This window comes from Ostreococcus lucimarinus, chromosome 1 (assembly GCF_000092065.1).
Source record: "Ostreococcus lucimarinus CCE9901 chromosome 1, complete sequence".
NCBI classification, from domain to species: Eukaryota; Viridiplantae; Chlorophyta; class Mamiellophyceae; order Mamiellales; family Bathycoccaceae; genus Ostreococcus; species Ostreococcus sp. 'lucimarinus'.
The window spans coordinates 108,939-122,679 of NC_009355.1; the positions used below are offsets into that span (position 1 = coordinate 108,939).

Genomic DNA, 13,741 nt, shown 5'->3' on the forward strand with positions numbered 1-13,741 from the left:
GACGGATTCGAGGCTCTATCGGCTACAACGCTAGATGCGACGATGGTTTGGGTGCATGACTATGATTTCGACGCGATCGTAAAGTGCTCGTGGCGCACGCGAGCGGCGTTCATGTCCTGTCGAAGCGCGGCGAGCGCGGCTTCCTTGACGACGTGACGAAGCTCGGCGCCCGTGTAACCGACGGCGACGCGAGCCAACGCGTCGAGATCGACGTCGTCGTCGAGCGTGACGTCGCGGGTGTGGACGCGTAACGCCTCTACGCGACCGATGAAGTCGAGTGGGGGAATCTCGAGCACTAAATCGAGTCTTCCTGGGCGCGTGAGCGCGGGATCGAGACTCTTCGGGCGGTTCGTCGTCGCCATCACGAGCACGCCGCCCGCGGTAGAGGGCGCGGTCTCTAACCCATCCATCTCCGTCAAGAACACCGAAAGCAGGCGAGTGGCGACGTCGTGCGCGCCGTCCGACGCGCCGTCGCCGCGAGATCCGCACATACCGTCGATTTCGTCGAGAAGAAGAACCGCCGGCGCCGACTTGCGCGCCTTGGTAAACGTACTGCGAAGAATCTTTTCACCTTCGCCCAAGTATTTGCTGAACACGTCCGCGGCGGAAAGCGCGATAACGGTCGCGCCCGATGCCGTGGCTGCGGCGCGCGCGAGCGTGGTCTTCGCGCATCCTGGAGGTCCGTGCAAAAGAATACCCTTTGGCGGTCGCAAGCCTAGACGCTTGAACGCGTCTGCGTGGTGCAACGGCCACTCTACCGCTTGTCTAAGCCGCTTCTTAACGTCGGCTAAACCGCCAATGTCATCCCACGTGATCGGCGGCAAATCGATCGCGACGCCACGCACGACGGACGCGCGCACGCGTGAGCGAGACGCTTGAAAATCAGCCATCGACACCGTCATCTCGCTGTCGCCGTCCTCGCGTCGATTTTGAATCGCACGCATCGCGGCTTCGCGGCAAAGCGCCGCGATATCTGCACCGCTGTACCCTTTACTATCGAAAGCGACGATGTCCAACGCGACATCGTCGGCGAGCGGAATCGACTTCGCGTGAAGTTTGAGGATTTCTGCGCGCTCCATCGCGTTCGGTAGCGACAACTCAACCTCGCGATCGAATCTACCCGGTCGACGAAGCGCAGGATCGATGGCGTTCGGCCGACTCGTCGTGGCAACGACGGGAACGACGACCTCGTCAGACTCCCCTGCGCCGTCCATTAACGTCAAAAGCTGCGCCACGATTCTCGTCTCGTGCGCGCTCGTTTCTTGCCTCGTCGGACACAACACGTCGAGCTCATCGATCATGATCACGCACGGCGCGCCCTTCGTCACCTCTTTCCGCGCGCGTTCGAATATCTTACGCAAACGCTTCTCGCTCTCACCCGCGTACGCGCCCACGATGTCCCCGCTACTCACCCCTAAAATCGTCGCCCCCGCCTCGGCCGCCACCGCGCGCACCGCCTCCGTCTTTCCCGTACCCGGCGGTCCATGCAAAAGTAAGCCTCGAGGAAACCGCACGCCGAGCCTTCGCGCTTCGCTCGCGTACCGCATCGGCCACACGATGGCTTGACGCAACGCGTTCAAAGCTTCATCGCACGCGACGACGCGCGTCTCCGCTCGAGCCGCCGCCGCGTCGCCGCTCGCCGCGCGTCCCGTCTCTTCATCCGCCCCGAGCATCTCAACGCGTTCGATCACCGTCGACGCCGTGATGCGCCACGTCACGCTCCTATCGTCGCTCCCTCGCACGCTCGGCTCGACGCGTTCGACGACGACGCGCTCGCGTTCGCCGCCGCTCGTCGACGCCGACGCGCCGACGCGCACGACGCGTTCTCGCAATCCTCGCTCGAGCGCCGCCGGCGTCACGCTCACCGGCGCTCGCACGCGCACGCGTTCACACGCGATCGGTTTCGCGTCTAAACGCTCGATCGTGCCCTCGTACGCGTCGCGTTCGTCGAATTCTTTCGCATTCGCATTCGCCGCCGAATCTGCCTCGCGCACGCTCGCGTCGATTTCTGCGCACAGCCCGGGCTTTTCGTCCCACGGCTCGAGCGCGCACAGGAAGACGAACTCCTCGTCCGCGCCGTCGCCCGCGCGAGGGCGTCTGCGCAGGCGCACGCGCACGGGGGCGCCGAGCGGTAGACGCAGGGCGTCGACGACGTCGCGGGAACATCGCGCGCGCTGGGCGCTCGAGCGCGCGATGCGCGCGACGTCGACGCGAACGACGTCCATGCGAATGCGCACGCGCGCGACGCGCGATGGGGCGCGCGACGTCGTGTGGAGAGTGAAAGAATGAGTGTACGCTATTACACGCTGGAGAGCCGTCGCCTTCGCGAACGCGCTCGCGATTACTTGTCCTCGTTCGACATGTCGAGGAGCTGCGTGAAATAATCCACCGCGCTGGCTGCGGTTTTCTTCGTTTCGTTGGTGTTTGTCTTGCGCGTGATGACGCTGCGCAGGGATGAAATGGTCATCGATTTGACGACGTCTTCGGCTTCGACGTCTTGAACCGAAATACCCATGGACTCGGCGTATTTGGATTTGAGATCGTCGAGTTCGCCGGCCACTTTTTTGGACTCTTCGAGAACCTTGAGTTCTTCATCGCTCAGGTTCACAAAGTCGCGGAGACGCTTTTTGGCCTCGTCGAGGGAAACGCGGAGGCGCTTGATCTCCACGGCGTACTCATCGCGTTCGGTTGCCGTCTGCTCAAACGAACGTTCGAGCGCAAGTCTGTCGGCCTCGAGCTGCTTTTCTCGATCGGAGACGCTAAGCCTGAGGCTCTTTTCGGCTTTAGACTTTTCTTCCGCGACGATTTTGAGCGCTTTTTCGCGACTCGCTTTGAGCGCCGCGTCCTTCGCCGCGATGGTGTCTCTCAGTCGTGCCTCGTACGATTCGCGAAGCTTGGCGATATCGATCTCGCTTCGCTCGCGAAGTTCCTTGAGACTCGCTTGAGTTTTGGCTATCTCTTCGGCGTAAGCGTCAGCGTCGCCACGTCTGCCGGTCGAGGTCGCAACTTCCTTCTCAACAATCTTTTCAACCTCAACAATCTTCTCGACGACCTTCTCGACTATTTGCGGCGGTCCGCCTGTTTGCCCGGCGCGCTTTTCCGCGTCGCGCACAGCCCGTTGAAGCGTTTCAACTTCTTGACGGAAGTCTACGACTAGCTTATCAAACTGCGCGTTGAATTTGGCTTCAATTTCCAGATCACGATCGTTGAGCATGTTTTCAAAGTTGGCAATTTTGGCCTTGAGTTTATCATTCGCCTTCTTCGCCGTCGCACGAAGCGCCGCTTCAGATTTTGAGCGTTCGGCGGCGGCGATGGCCAATTGATCGCGCAACGCCTTCTTCGCTGTGGTTTCCGCCTCTCTCAGAGCCGCGATATATTCACGCTGTGCCGCGAGCTTGGCACTCTCGGTGAGCTTCTTTGCCGCCGCGATTTCAGTGCGCAAAGTCTTTTCCATACGGTCGCGCTCCGCCTTCGCAGCTTCCATCGCGGACGCCAACTTCTGGTTCGCAATCTTCTCAGAGTTTGCGAGCTGATTTTCGAGTGTAGAAACTTTGGATTCCAAAGCCTTAAGCTTTGATTCGGATTCGATGCGCATTGCTTTCTCTACCGCCTCGATTTCAGCCTTTTGTGCCGTCTTAAATTCGCTCAGTTTCTTCACGGCGGCTTCAAGATCACGCTCGAGCGTCGCAACCTTGCTAGGCGATTGAGCGGGCTTGCTCTTCTGTATGACTGACTCCGTCGGTGTAGACGCGTTCGTCTCCTTCATCGAGCGATTCGACGCGCCGAAGAGACGTTCAAAGAGCGAAGGCGCGGAAGTCTTCGCCGCTTCTTCAGCCGCCAACGCCGCTTCTTCAGCCGCCAACGCCGCATCTTCCTTCGCTTTCGTAGCTTCTTCCTTCGCTGCAAGCAACTGATCGCGCAAAGTAACCATTTCACTTTGCGCCGCACGAAGCTTACGCTCGGCGTCTTCGCGCGCGGCTCGTTCAGCTGCAACCTTGCCTTTGTTGAATTCAAAGAGAGGGCGCTGAACGGAGGTTTCCGATACCACCTTCGATGACGAAGATTGCTTCTTTGCGACATCGAGTTCATCAGTGAGTGCACCAACGCGTTGCTCATAAAAGGCGATCTTCTCTGCGAGAGTTACTTGCTCGGATTTCAATCTTCGCTCGAAGTCTTCCTTCATCAAAAGCATCGAACGGGACCATTTCGCCTCCGCTTCGGCAAACTCGGCCTGAACACTCGCAAGTCGATACTGGACATTCTCCATTTTCTTCGCCTGTTCCGCATAATCCCTGTGCGCACGTCTGATTTGCTTCTCAAGTTCGCGTTCGCGTGACTTGAGTTGCTTGTTCATTAGCTGCGCCGAGTCTCGTACGCGTTCTTTGAAGTCTTCGCGCAACGCGGCGAGAAGAACTTCAACCTCTCGCGTGTGCTCCTTGCTTTCTTGAATCTTTTGGTTGAATTCTAAAGTAGCATCAGCCATTGTTTGAGCGACAGCGCGAACGATCTCGTCATTGTGCTTTTCCTTCATCGCGTTCATTTCAGAAATTCTAGAACCCAACATCGCCTGACTATTTTGATACTTGACCAAAATATCTGCTCGTTCGGATTCAAGACTGCGCACATTCGCTTCGTCGGCCTGAACACTCGCAAGTCGATACTGGACATTCTCCATTTTCTTCGCCTGTTCCGCATAATCCCTGTGCGCACGTCTGATTTGCTTCTCAAGTTCGCGTTCGCGTGACTTGAGTTGCTTGTTCATTAGCTGCGCCGAGTCTCGCACGCGTTCTTTGAAGTCTTCGCGCAACGCGGCGAGAAGAACTTCAACCTCTCGCGTGTGCTCCTTGCTTTCTTGAATCTTTTGGTTGAATTCTAAAGTAGCATCAGCCGTTGTTTGAGCGACAGCGCGAACGATCTCGTCATTGTGCTTTTCCTTCATCGCGTTCATTTCAGAAATTCTAGAACCCAACATCGCCTGACTATTTTGATACTTGACCAAAATATCTGCTCGTTCGGATTCAAGACTGCGCACATTCGCTTCGTACGACTTTGCTTGATCTTTCCAAGCAACGGAGTCGAATTGCCATGCGTCACGTTCTTGCTCCAACTTGGCCATTTTACGAAGCATTTGTGCGACGGCAGCAGTCATCTCGTCATCCTCATCAAACGACGCCGAGGCGTTTTCGGTAAGTCGCGCCAAATCGAGCGCATACTTTGTCTCTGCGTCGGCAACCGCACGTTCTCGCTCTTCGTTCAGGCGCGCCACGGTTACCGCGAGCTGTTCTTGAGCATCAGCTTGGAGCTTGGCGATGGCTGCGACGGTATCATCGCCGCTTTTAAGCTTGGACTCAAGCTCGGAGATGCGTTGCTTGTACTCTTTGACAGTGGTTTCACTCTCGGCGGCAAAAGTAGAAGATGCGTTACTGACGGCGTCCTTCAACTCTGCTTTGAGTGCCGCGATTTCATTCGCTGAAGCTGAACTTTTTTGTTCAAACTCCAATGTCAGACGCGATATTTCCTCACGAAGCTTGACTTCGCGCTCTTGCGCATCGCGTGCTTCAGTCTCTGCAGCTGATAACAGCACAGTTTGATCTTTGATCTGAGCATTTACAGCATCAAGGGACGCGTCCTGTCCCTGGGAAGCGCCGATGATGCTAGCAAAAATTCCACCTCGATCGCCTTTCGCCTTGTCCAAAACAGCCTTGTATTTCTCTTCAGCCTTTTGCATGCCCTTGCGAGCTTTTTCTAGTTCCTTTTCTAGTCGTCGCTCGGAATCCAGCTTCTCAGACTGTAGTCTTGTCGTGACCGATAGCACATCTTGATCACGCTCAGCGCGGACGGCTTTGATTTGCGCTTCCAAGTCGAAGATATGCTTTTCCACGTCCGGGCTGCTCCTCTTAGCTTGCGTAGCGAACTCCGCTTCAAGTTTCTCAAGCTTTTCTTGAAGCGCGTCGCGCTGCTTCTTGAGACGCTTGACTTCGCCAGTGCTTCCCTCGAACTTGTACGTGACAGATTGGGGAAGGGTGTACTTAACTACACTCTTCTCACGCTTTTGCTGTTGTTTGCGTTTAAACGCATCCAACTCCTTGCGAGCCTCAGTGACTTCAAGCCTGAGCTCTGCTTCCGTCTCCGTCGCCGTGCGCTTGAGAGTCTTATTGAGCTTCTTTATCGTCGATTCGTAACCTTCGGAAACCTCTTCTAGTTGAAGTTCCAGTCGCTTGACTGTCGCCTCGTACTCCGCGGCGATTTCATCAGCCTGTATCTTCGCAGACCTCTCAACTTCTTCGAGTTTTGCTTTCCACAAGTCCTCAGCTTGCTTTACCTTTGTAGTTTCATCGCTCGCGAGAGAAGTTTTCATGGCGTTTTGCAGGGTCTCGATCTCGAGAGTCTGAGCCGTGATCAGCGCCTCTTTTTCTTCTTGGAAGAGCTTTGACTCCTGCGATACGCGGTCATCCGCTTCCGACTTGACCAAAGCAACCAACGCTACTCGATCAGCCTCCGCTGACGCCTGAATTTCAGCGACGGCTTGGATAAGCTCTCGTTCGGCGCTTTCGTTGGCATCGGCGAGTTGCTTCTTCAGAGCTGCAACTTGGTCATCAATCGTAGCGGTCTCTGTGTCCGTTTTCGACGTCGATTTCATGTTCGCGATAGTTTGCTCGTAGAGCCGCTTGGACTTTTGCATCTCGTCAAGTTGGGATTCAAGGCGTGTGACTTGCGCTTGAAGCGCGTCGCGCTCCTTCTCTAGCGATGCATCTACCTTGTTGCCAGTAAACTTATATGTCACTGTTTGAGGCAGCGTGTACTTGATGCCACCCTTACTTTTTTGCTTGAGGTCTTCGAGGTCCTTTTTCGTCGATTCGACTCGTTTTCTAAGTTCACTTTCGCTAGACTTAGATGCTGCGAGCTGCGCTTTAATTTTCTTCATCTCATCGTCGTCACTCGACACCCACGCAGTAGAAGATTGAAGCGCATCAATTTTACCTTGATACTCTTGCTTCAACCGATCAATCTGTGCATCCTTGGCTGCTTCGACCTCACGAATCTTCTGTTCCCAGAAAATAGATGATTGAGCCTCGGCAGTGGCTACCTCAGCCGTGAACTCAACCATAGCGTCTGCGGACTGTTTTATCGCTTCGTTTCGCATCATCGCATACAGCGCGCGGCGCTCGCCAGCGCTTGAACGAGACGAAGCGTCGCGTTGCGCCAGCTCGGAAGACGCAAAGGCCTGAATACTAGCGACGGCCTCGACGAGATGCTCCTCGGCGATGGCTTTTTGCTCTTGCAAACGCCACGACTGCTCAGACAGCTGCTTCTTGAGATCCAGGATCATGGCATCCTTCGCCGCTGACTCGTCGCTCCCAGCGGTCGTCGCCGCGGGCACGGCGGGCGCCGCGCGTGCAGACGCCTTGAGTGACTCAATCTTCGCGTCATACTCTCGCTTGGTCTTCTGCATTTCCGTCAGCTGCGACTCGAGCGCGCTGATCTTGGCCTGCTGAGCCTTCATCAGCTTGTCGTCCGTGGAACCGCCCTCGAATGTGTACTTGATAAACTGCGGAAGTGTGTACTTCACACCGTTCTTCGACGCAGTCTTGAGCGACTGAAGTTCGGCTTTCGCCGCGTCGACTTGACCTCGGAGTTCGAGTTCGATCGACGAGCGCTTGGAGAGCTGCGCCTGCAGGTCGGACACGACGCTCGAGAGACCATCACTACCAGACGCCTTGGACATTGATGCCTTGAGCTCCTCGAGTTCACGCAGCGATGCGTCGAGCTGCGCCTTCTCGGCCGCCGCCGCCGCTTGCAGCTTGGCATTATCAGCGAGGATCGTCGCGACAGCCGCCTCAACTTGCTCTTCGGCATCGTTTTCGGCATCCTGCAGCTTCTTGTTGAGGGCGTCGATTTCGGCGCTTCTGTCAGAAACACCGGTCGTAGTGCTCGCCTTACTGGCCGCCCGGACTCGTTCGATCTCTTCGTTGTGTGCCTTCTTCAGAGCAACCACGCGCTGCTCAAACTGAATCTGCGCGTCACGAATGGCGTCGTTCACTTGAGCGCTCGTGTCCACAGGTGAACCGGACGACGCGCGCAATGACGCCTCCAGCTGTTCGTTCTCAGCCTTGAGCTCAGCGACGGCCTCGACGAGCTGCTCCTCGGCGATGGCTTTTTGCTCTTGCAAACGCCACGACTGCTCAGACAGCTGCTTCTTGAGATCCAGGATCATGGCATCCTTCGCCGCTGACTCGTCGCTCCCAGCGGTCGTCGCCGCGGGCACGGCGGGCGCCGCGCGTGCAGACGCCTTGAGTGACTCAATCTTCGCGTCATACTCTCGCTTGGTCTTCTGCATTTCCGTCAGCTGCGACTCGAGCGCGCTGATCTTGGCCTGCTGAGCCTTCATCAGCTTGTCGTCCGTGGAACCGCCCTCGAATGTGTACTTGATAAACTGCGGAAGTGTGTACTTCACACCGTTCTTCGACGCAGTCTTGAGCGACTGAAGTTCGGCTTTCGCCGCGTCGACTTGACCTCGGAGTTCGAGTTCGATCGACGAGCGCTTGGAGAGCTGCGCCTGCAGGTCGGACACGACGCTCGAGAGACCATCACTACCAGACGCCTTGGACATTGATGCCTTGAGCTCCTCGAGTTCACGCAGCGATGCGTCGAGCTGCGCCTTCTCGGCCGCCGCCGCCGCTTGCAGCTTGGCATTATCAGCGAGGATCGTCGCGACAGCCGCCTCAACTTGCTCTTCGGCATCGTTTTCGGCATCCTGCAGCTTCTTGTTGAGGGCGTCGATTTCGGCGCTTCTGTCAGAAACACCGGTCGTAGTGCTCGCCTTACTGGCCGCCCGGACTCGTTCGATCTCTTCGTTGTGTGCCTTCTTCAGAGCAACCACGCGCTGCTCAAACTGAATCTGCGCGTCACGAATGGCGTCGTTCACTTGAGCGCTCGTGTCCACAGGTGAACCGGACGACGCGCGCAATGACGCCTCCAGCTGTTCGTTCTCAGCCTTGAGCTCAGCGACGGCCTCGACGAGCTGCTCCTCGGCGATGGCTTTTTGCTCTTGCAAACGCCACGACTGCTCAGACAGCTGCTTCTTGAGATCCAGGATCATGGCATCCTTCGCCGCTGACTCGTCGCTCCCAGCGGTCGTCGCCGCGGGCACGGCGGGCGCCGCGCGTGCAGACGCCTTGAGTGACTCAATCTTCGCGTCATACTCTCGCTTGGTCTTCTGCATTTCCGTCAGCTGCGACTCGAGCGCGCTGATCTTGGCCTCTAGCGCGTTAACATTCGCAGTGTTTTCCGGTGTTTTTCTAGACGTGTCTTCGAATTTGTAAGTAATGCTTTCCGGCGAAGTGTACTTGACGGTCTGCTGTGCGGATGCTATCTGATTTCGGAGATCACGCTCAACTTCGGTTCGCTCGCGCAGCTGCCGCTGGAGCTCCGTAATCTCCGCCGACACGTCCACGCCCGGTGTGTCTGATTTGATTAAAGCCTTCAGCTCTTCGAGCTCGCACAGGGACGCGTCGAGCTGCGACTTTGCAGCGTCAACCGCGGCTTGCAGCCGGTCTTTATCAGCAACGATTTCCGCTACCGCGCGCTTTACTGCCTCTTCGCGTTCTTTTTGCGCATCTTCCAACTGCTTATTGAGCGCGGCGACCTGCGCGTCCACATCTTTGCTACTACTCGAGCTGGATGAGGCTTGTAAATCCGCAATCTTTTGTTCGTACGACTGCCTGAGCTGCTTCAGCTGTGCATCCTTCATGAGCTCAACGTCCTTGATCTTTTTCTCCCAGTATGCAGGAGATTCCACAGCGTGGGTGCTGGCCTTACTGGCCGCCCGGACTCGTTCGATCTCTTCGTTGTGCGCCTTCTTCAGAGCAACCACGCGCTGCTCAAACTGAATCTGCGCGTCACGAATGGCGTCGTTCAGCTGAACTCTTGCTTCGGCAGTTGAGCTGGACGATGCGCGCAATGAAGCCTCCAGCTGTTCGTTCTCAGCCTTGAGCTCAGCGACGGCCTCGACGAGCTGCTCCTCGGCAATTGCCATGTTCTCAGACAGCTGCTTCTTGAGATCTATGATTTCTTCGTTAGCGTCAAACTGGTTCAATCTCTTAACCGCCTCGGCGCGCATCATTTTGTACATCGCGTTACGTTCTCCAGTTGTGGATTTAAGAGCTGACTCGAGTTGTACCTTGCTAGCTTCAGCAAGCGACTGGATTTCAGCAACCGCTCGAACGAGCATATCATCATACATCTCCTTGAGCGTAGTTACATCCTGTTTTACCGCGTCCTGCTCTGAAGCAAGATTCGATTTAACGTTGATGCGCTCGGCTTCAAACTGTGCGAGAAGCTGAGCTTTTGACGCTTCACTCTCGTTCAACTTGGAGATAGCGTCACGTGCGCGATCCTCCGCTTGCGTGACTCTTCTATCCGACTCTCTACGTGCGTCTTCTAATGCTGTCGCGTGAGCAGCGGCTGTAGTCTGTATCGCCATCTGATGCGCCTGTTCGAGGGCTTTTATTTTGGCTGGTGCGTCATCCTTCGTCGCGCTCCTTTTAAGGCGCTCTAGCTCTTCGTTGTGCGCCTTCTTCAGAGCAACCACACGCTGCTCAAACTGGATCTGCGCGTCACGAATGGCGTCGTTCATCTTCTTGCTACTCGAAACTTCGCTTATGGCAACTTCACTTTGAAGCCGCGTCAAAGTTCGCTCGCTCGCTTTGCGCATCTCAGAGTCGAACATCGACTTGAGCGCACGACGCTCGCCCGCAACTCCACGCACAGCTTCGTCACGAACTGCGTCAACGTCCACGTCGTTTCGCATTTCGACCGGAGATACCGCGACCTGAGATTTCTTTGAAACCTTGACTCGTTCGATCTCTTCGTTGTGCGCCTTCTTCAGAGCAACCACGCGCTGCTCAAAGTTAAGCTGCTCCTCACGGAGTGCCGCGTTAAATTGATCGACGCTCAGCGCGCTCTGGCTCGGCTTTGAGGCGTTACTCGCCTTGACTCGTTCGATCTCTTCGTTGTGCGCCTTCTTCAGAGCAACCACGCGCTGCTCAAAGTTAAGCTGCTCCTCACGGAGTGCCGCGTTAAATTGATCGACGCTCAGCGCGCTCTGGCTCGGCTTTGAGGCGTTACTCGCCTTGACTCGTTCGATCTCTTCGTTGTGCGCCTTCTTCAGAGCAACCACGCGCTGCTCAAATTTAAGCTGCTCCTCACGGAGTGCCGCGTTGAATTGATCGACGCTCAGCGCGCTCTGGCTCGGCTTTGAGGCGTTACTCGCCTTGACTCGTTCGATCTCTTCGCTGTGCGCCTTCTTCAGAGCAACCACGCGCTGTTCAAACTGGATCTGCGCGTCACGAATGGCATCGTTCGCTTGAGCGCTTACATCGACAACCGATGTGACTGGATCGGCGCGCTCAACTGGAGCGCCGCGCTCGATGTTGCGTCCAGGACTGGCCTTGTTCATCTCCGAATCAAGAAGCGCCTTTAGCGCTCGTCGCTCCCCAGCGGCACCGCGCATCGCGCTGTCGTACTTGGCCACGAGAGAGCTAATTTCAACTTCAGCCTCGGCACGTATTTCGGCAATCTTCGAAAGGAACTCGTCCTGAGTCGTCGAGTCACTGTCTTGAATCAGTCCCGCCACCGGCTCCCGTACTTTTGAGAGCGTGGCGGCAAAATCGGCCCGCTCTTTCACAATTCTCTCGCTATAAGACGCACAAATCGCTTTCAGTTGATCTTCGAGGAATGACAGGCGTTCTCCAGAGGTGACCTTCGCAAGAGCCAATTCTGACCGAAGCGTCGCCAGGTGCATGCGCTGCAGGTCACGTGATGCGCGATACTTGCTTGCTTCACTTCTTCCAAGTTCGCGTTCAGCGCGAATCAAGCCACGCGCGGCTCTAATTTCGATTTCATGACGCGTCGCCATAGATTTGTTCACCTCTTTCGCTTCGTGCAAAGCATCCTCAGCAATATTCAGCGCTTTCTCAAGCCTCTCGATGCTGCCCTTCAGCGTAACCTCTTGCGCGTGGAAGGCAGCTTCGTTTGCTTTGATGGCGGTTTCGTGCTCCTCTTTCATCTTTACGAGCACACGTTGAAGTTCTTCGGTGCTTTGTCCTCCCGCGCCGGCGCTTGAAAGCGAATCGATTTGCACATCCTTCATGTGGCGCTTGAAGTCGTCGTTCAGAGTCTTGAGGTTATCATTCTTCTCCTTCTTCATGGCGCCGAGCTTTTCGATTTCGGTTTCAAACTCCAGAATCATTGACTGCCGCAGTACTTCTAAGCGTCGCACCGCGCTACTATCGCTTTCCAAAGGCTGAGCAAGACTGGGCAAACGTTCCAATTTGGATCGCACTTTTTGCACGTCAACGCCAGAGCGAGAGATACCGAAGCCGATTGCCGCAGCGGCAACTGCAGCCGCAGACGCGATACCAGCTACCGCAGCGGTTTTTGCAACGACTGGCGGAAGCGCATTATTGTGACGCAAAGTCATCGAGGTCGCATTTACCGCTGGTAAATTTTGAGCGAACGGGGCGACTGTTGCCGTTTTCACCACATTTTTTGGACGCTCAGCCACGATCGAGGTCGTCACCTGCGGCACAGTCGGCGACGCCGCGCGCCGATCGGCTGAAAAACTGTGTTTACCTCCGATAAGAGCCACGGCCGTCGCGATACCACCGTAAATGAGCTTGGTCTCGGTATCGAATCTCTCAGTCGCGCGCATCATCGTCGTCGCGAGGGATGTCTGTTGTATTTTTTTCCGCACGATGGACGTCGTTTCTACCGTCTTCTTCACAATACTCGTCGTGGCCTTCATCCCAAGCGCCACGACTTCGTTCGCATCGCTCGATCGTTCGCATCGTTCGCATCGTTCGCATCGTTCGCATCGCTCGCATCCCTCGCCATCCTCATCGTCGTGCTCGTGCTCGTGCGATTCTTCGTACTCTTCGTACGCCTCGTCCGACATCCACGAGAACGACGCGAACCCGGGCGCGCTGTCGAACCCAGCCATACCAACTCTCCCCGCCCCCGGTCGCCGAACTTCACGCTCTTCGTCCTCGTCTTCCGCGCCCCCCCCGACCTCGAGCTCGAGCACTATCTCGTCCACGAGCTTGTATCCGCGAAAACTCGCCGTCCCGACGCCGTTTTCAAACATCGCGCGTCCGATCTCTCCCGGCTCGTCCCCTCGTCCCGCGCACGTCACCACGCGCCCGACTCGCATCGACGCCCTCCCGCGCGCGCTCGCCCGCGCGTCGCTCGCGCTCGCCCCTCGCGTCGCGTCGCCGCGCCGCTTCCCTCCCTCTCGCGTCGTCTCCCGCCGCCCCAGCGCGAGCGCGCCGCGCGCGCGCGTCGACATCACCCCGCGATCGACGATCGCCATCCTCGCGCGCGCGCGCCCGGCGTCTCCCCGTATCGCGCGCGTCCGACGACGCCACTAATCCAAAACCCGACCGATCGCGTCCCGCGCGCGCGCGTCCTCGTCGCGTCGCGTCGCTCCGATCGCCCGCGTCGCTCGAATCGCGCTCGCGCGCGTCGGCGTCGACGCGCGTCGATCACTGCGCCGCGCGGCGGCGCCGCGCGCGACGTCCGCGGTCGATCCGCGTCGCGCGGTCGGTCGGTCGGTCGCCGTTTTATCGCGGCGCGCGCGCGCGCGTCACATGGCGTTCGAGTCGGTACACTACGACGTCCGCGCGCGTCGTCGTCGCCCCTCGCGCGACGGGTCCGATCGCGACGTCGTCGTCGTCGTCGACGC

General features: G+C 57.2%; 2 protein-coding genes across 2 annotated transcripts; both read right to left on the reverse strand.

Annotated features, from left to right (window-relative positions):
* Positions 1–59: 59 nt before the first annotated feature.
* OSTLU_40257 (predicted protein) lies at positions 60–1,673 on the reverse strand (the record flags this gene model as incomplete). Its single annotated transcript, XM_001415701.1, has 1 exon — positions 60–1,673. One exon carries the CDS (start codon positions 1,671–1,673, stop codon positions 60–62), a length of 1,614 nt encoding a protein of 537 aa, XP_001415738.1.
* A 668-nt stretch (positions 1,674–2,341) lies between these two features.
* OSTLU_28676 (predicted protein) lies at positions 2,342–13,144 on the reverse strand (the record flags this gene model as incomplete). The annotated part of the gene is made up of 1 exon (XM_001415702.1): positions 2,342–13,144. The coding sequence occupies one exon, from the start codon at positions 13,142–13,144 to the stop codon at positions 2,342–2,344; it is 10,803 nt and encodes a 3,600-aa protein (XP_001415739.1).
* Positions 13,145–13,741: the final 597 nt, after the last annotated feature.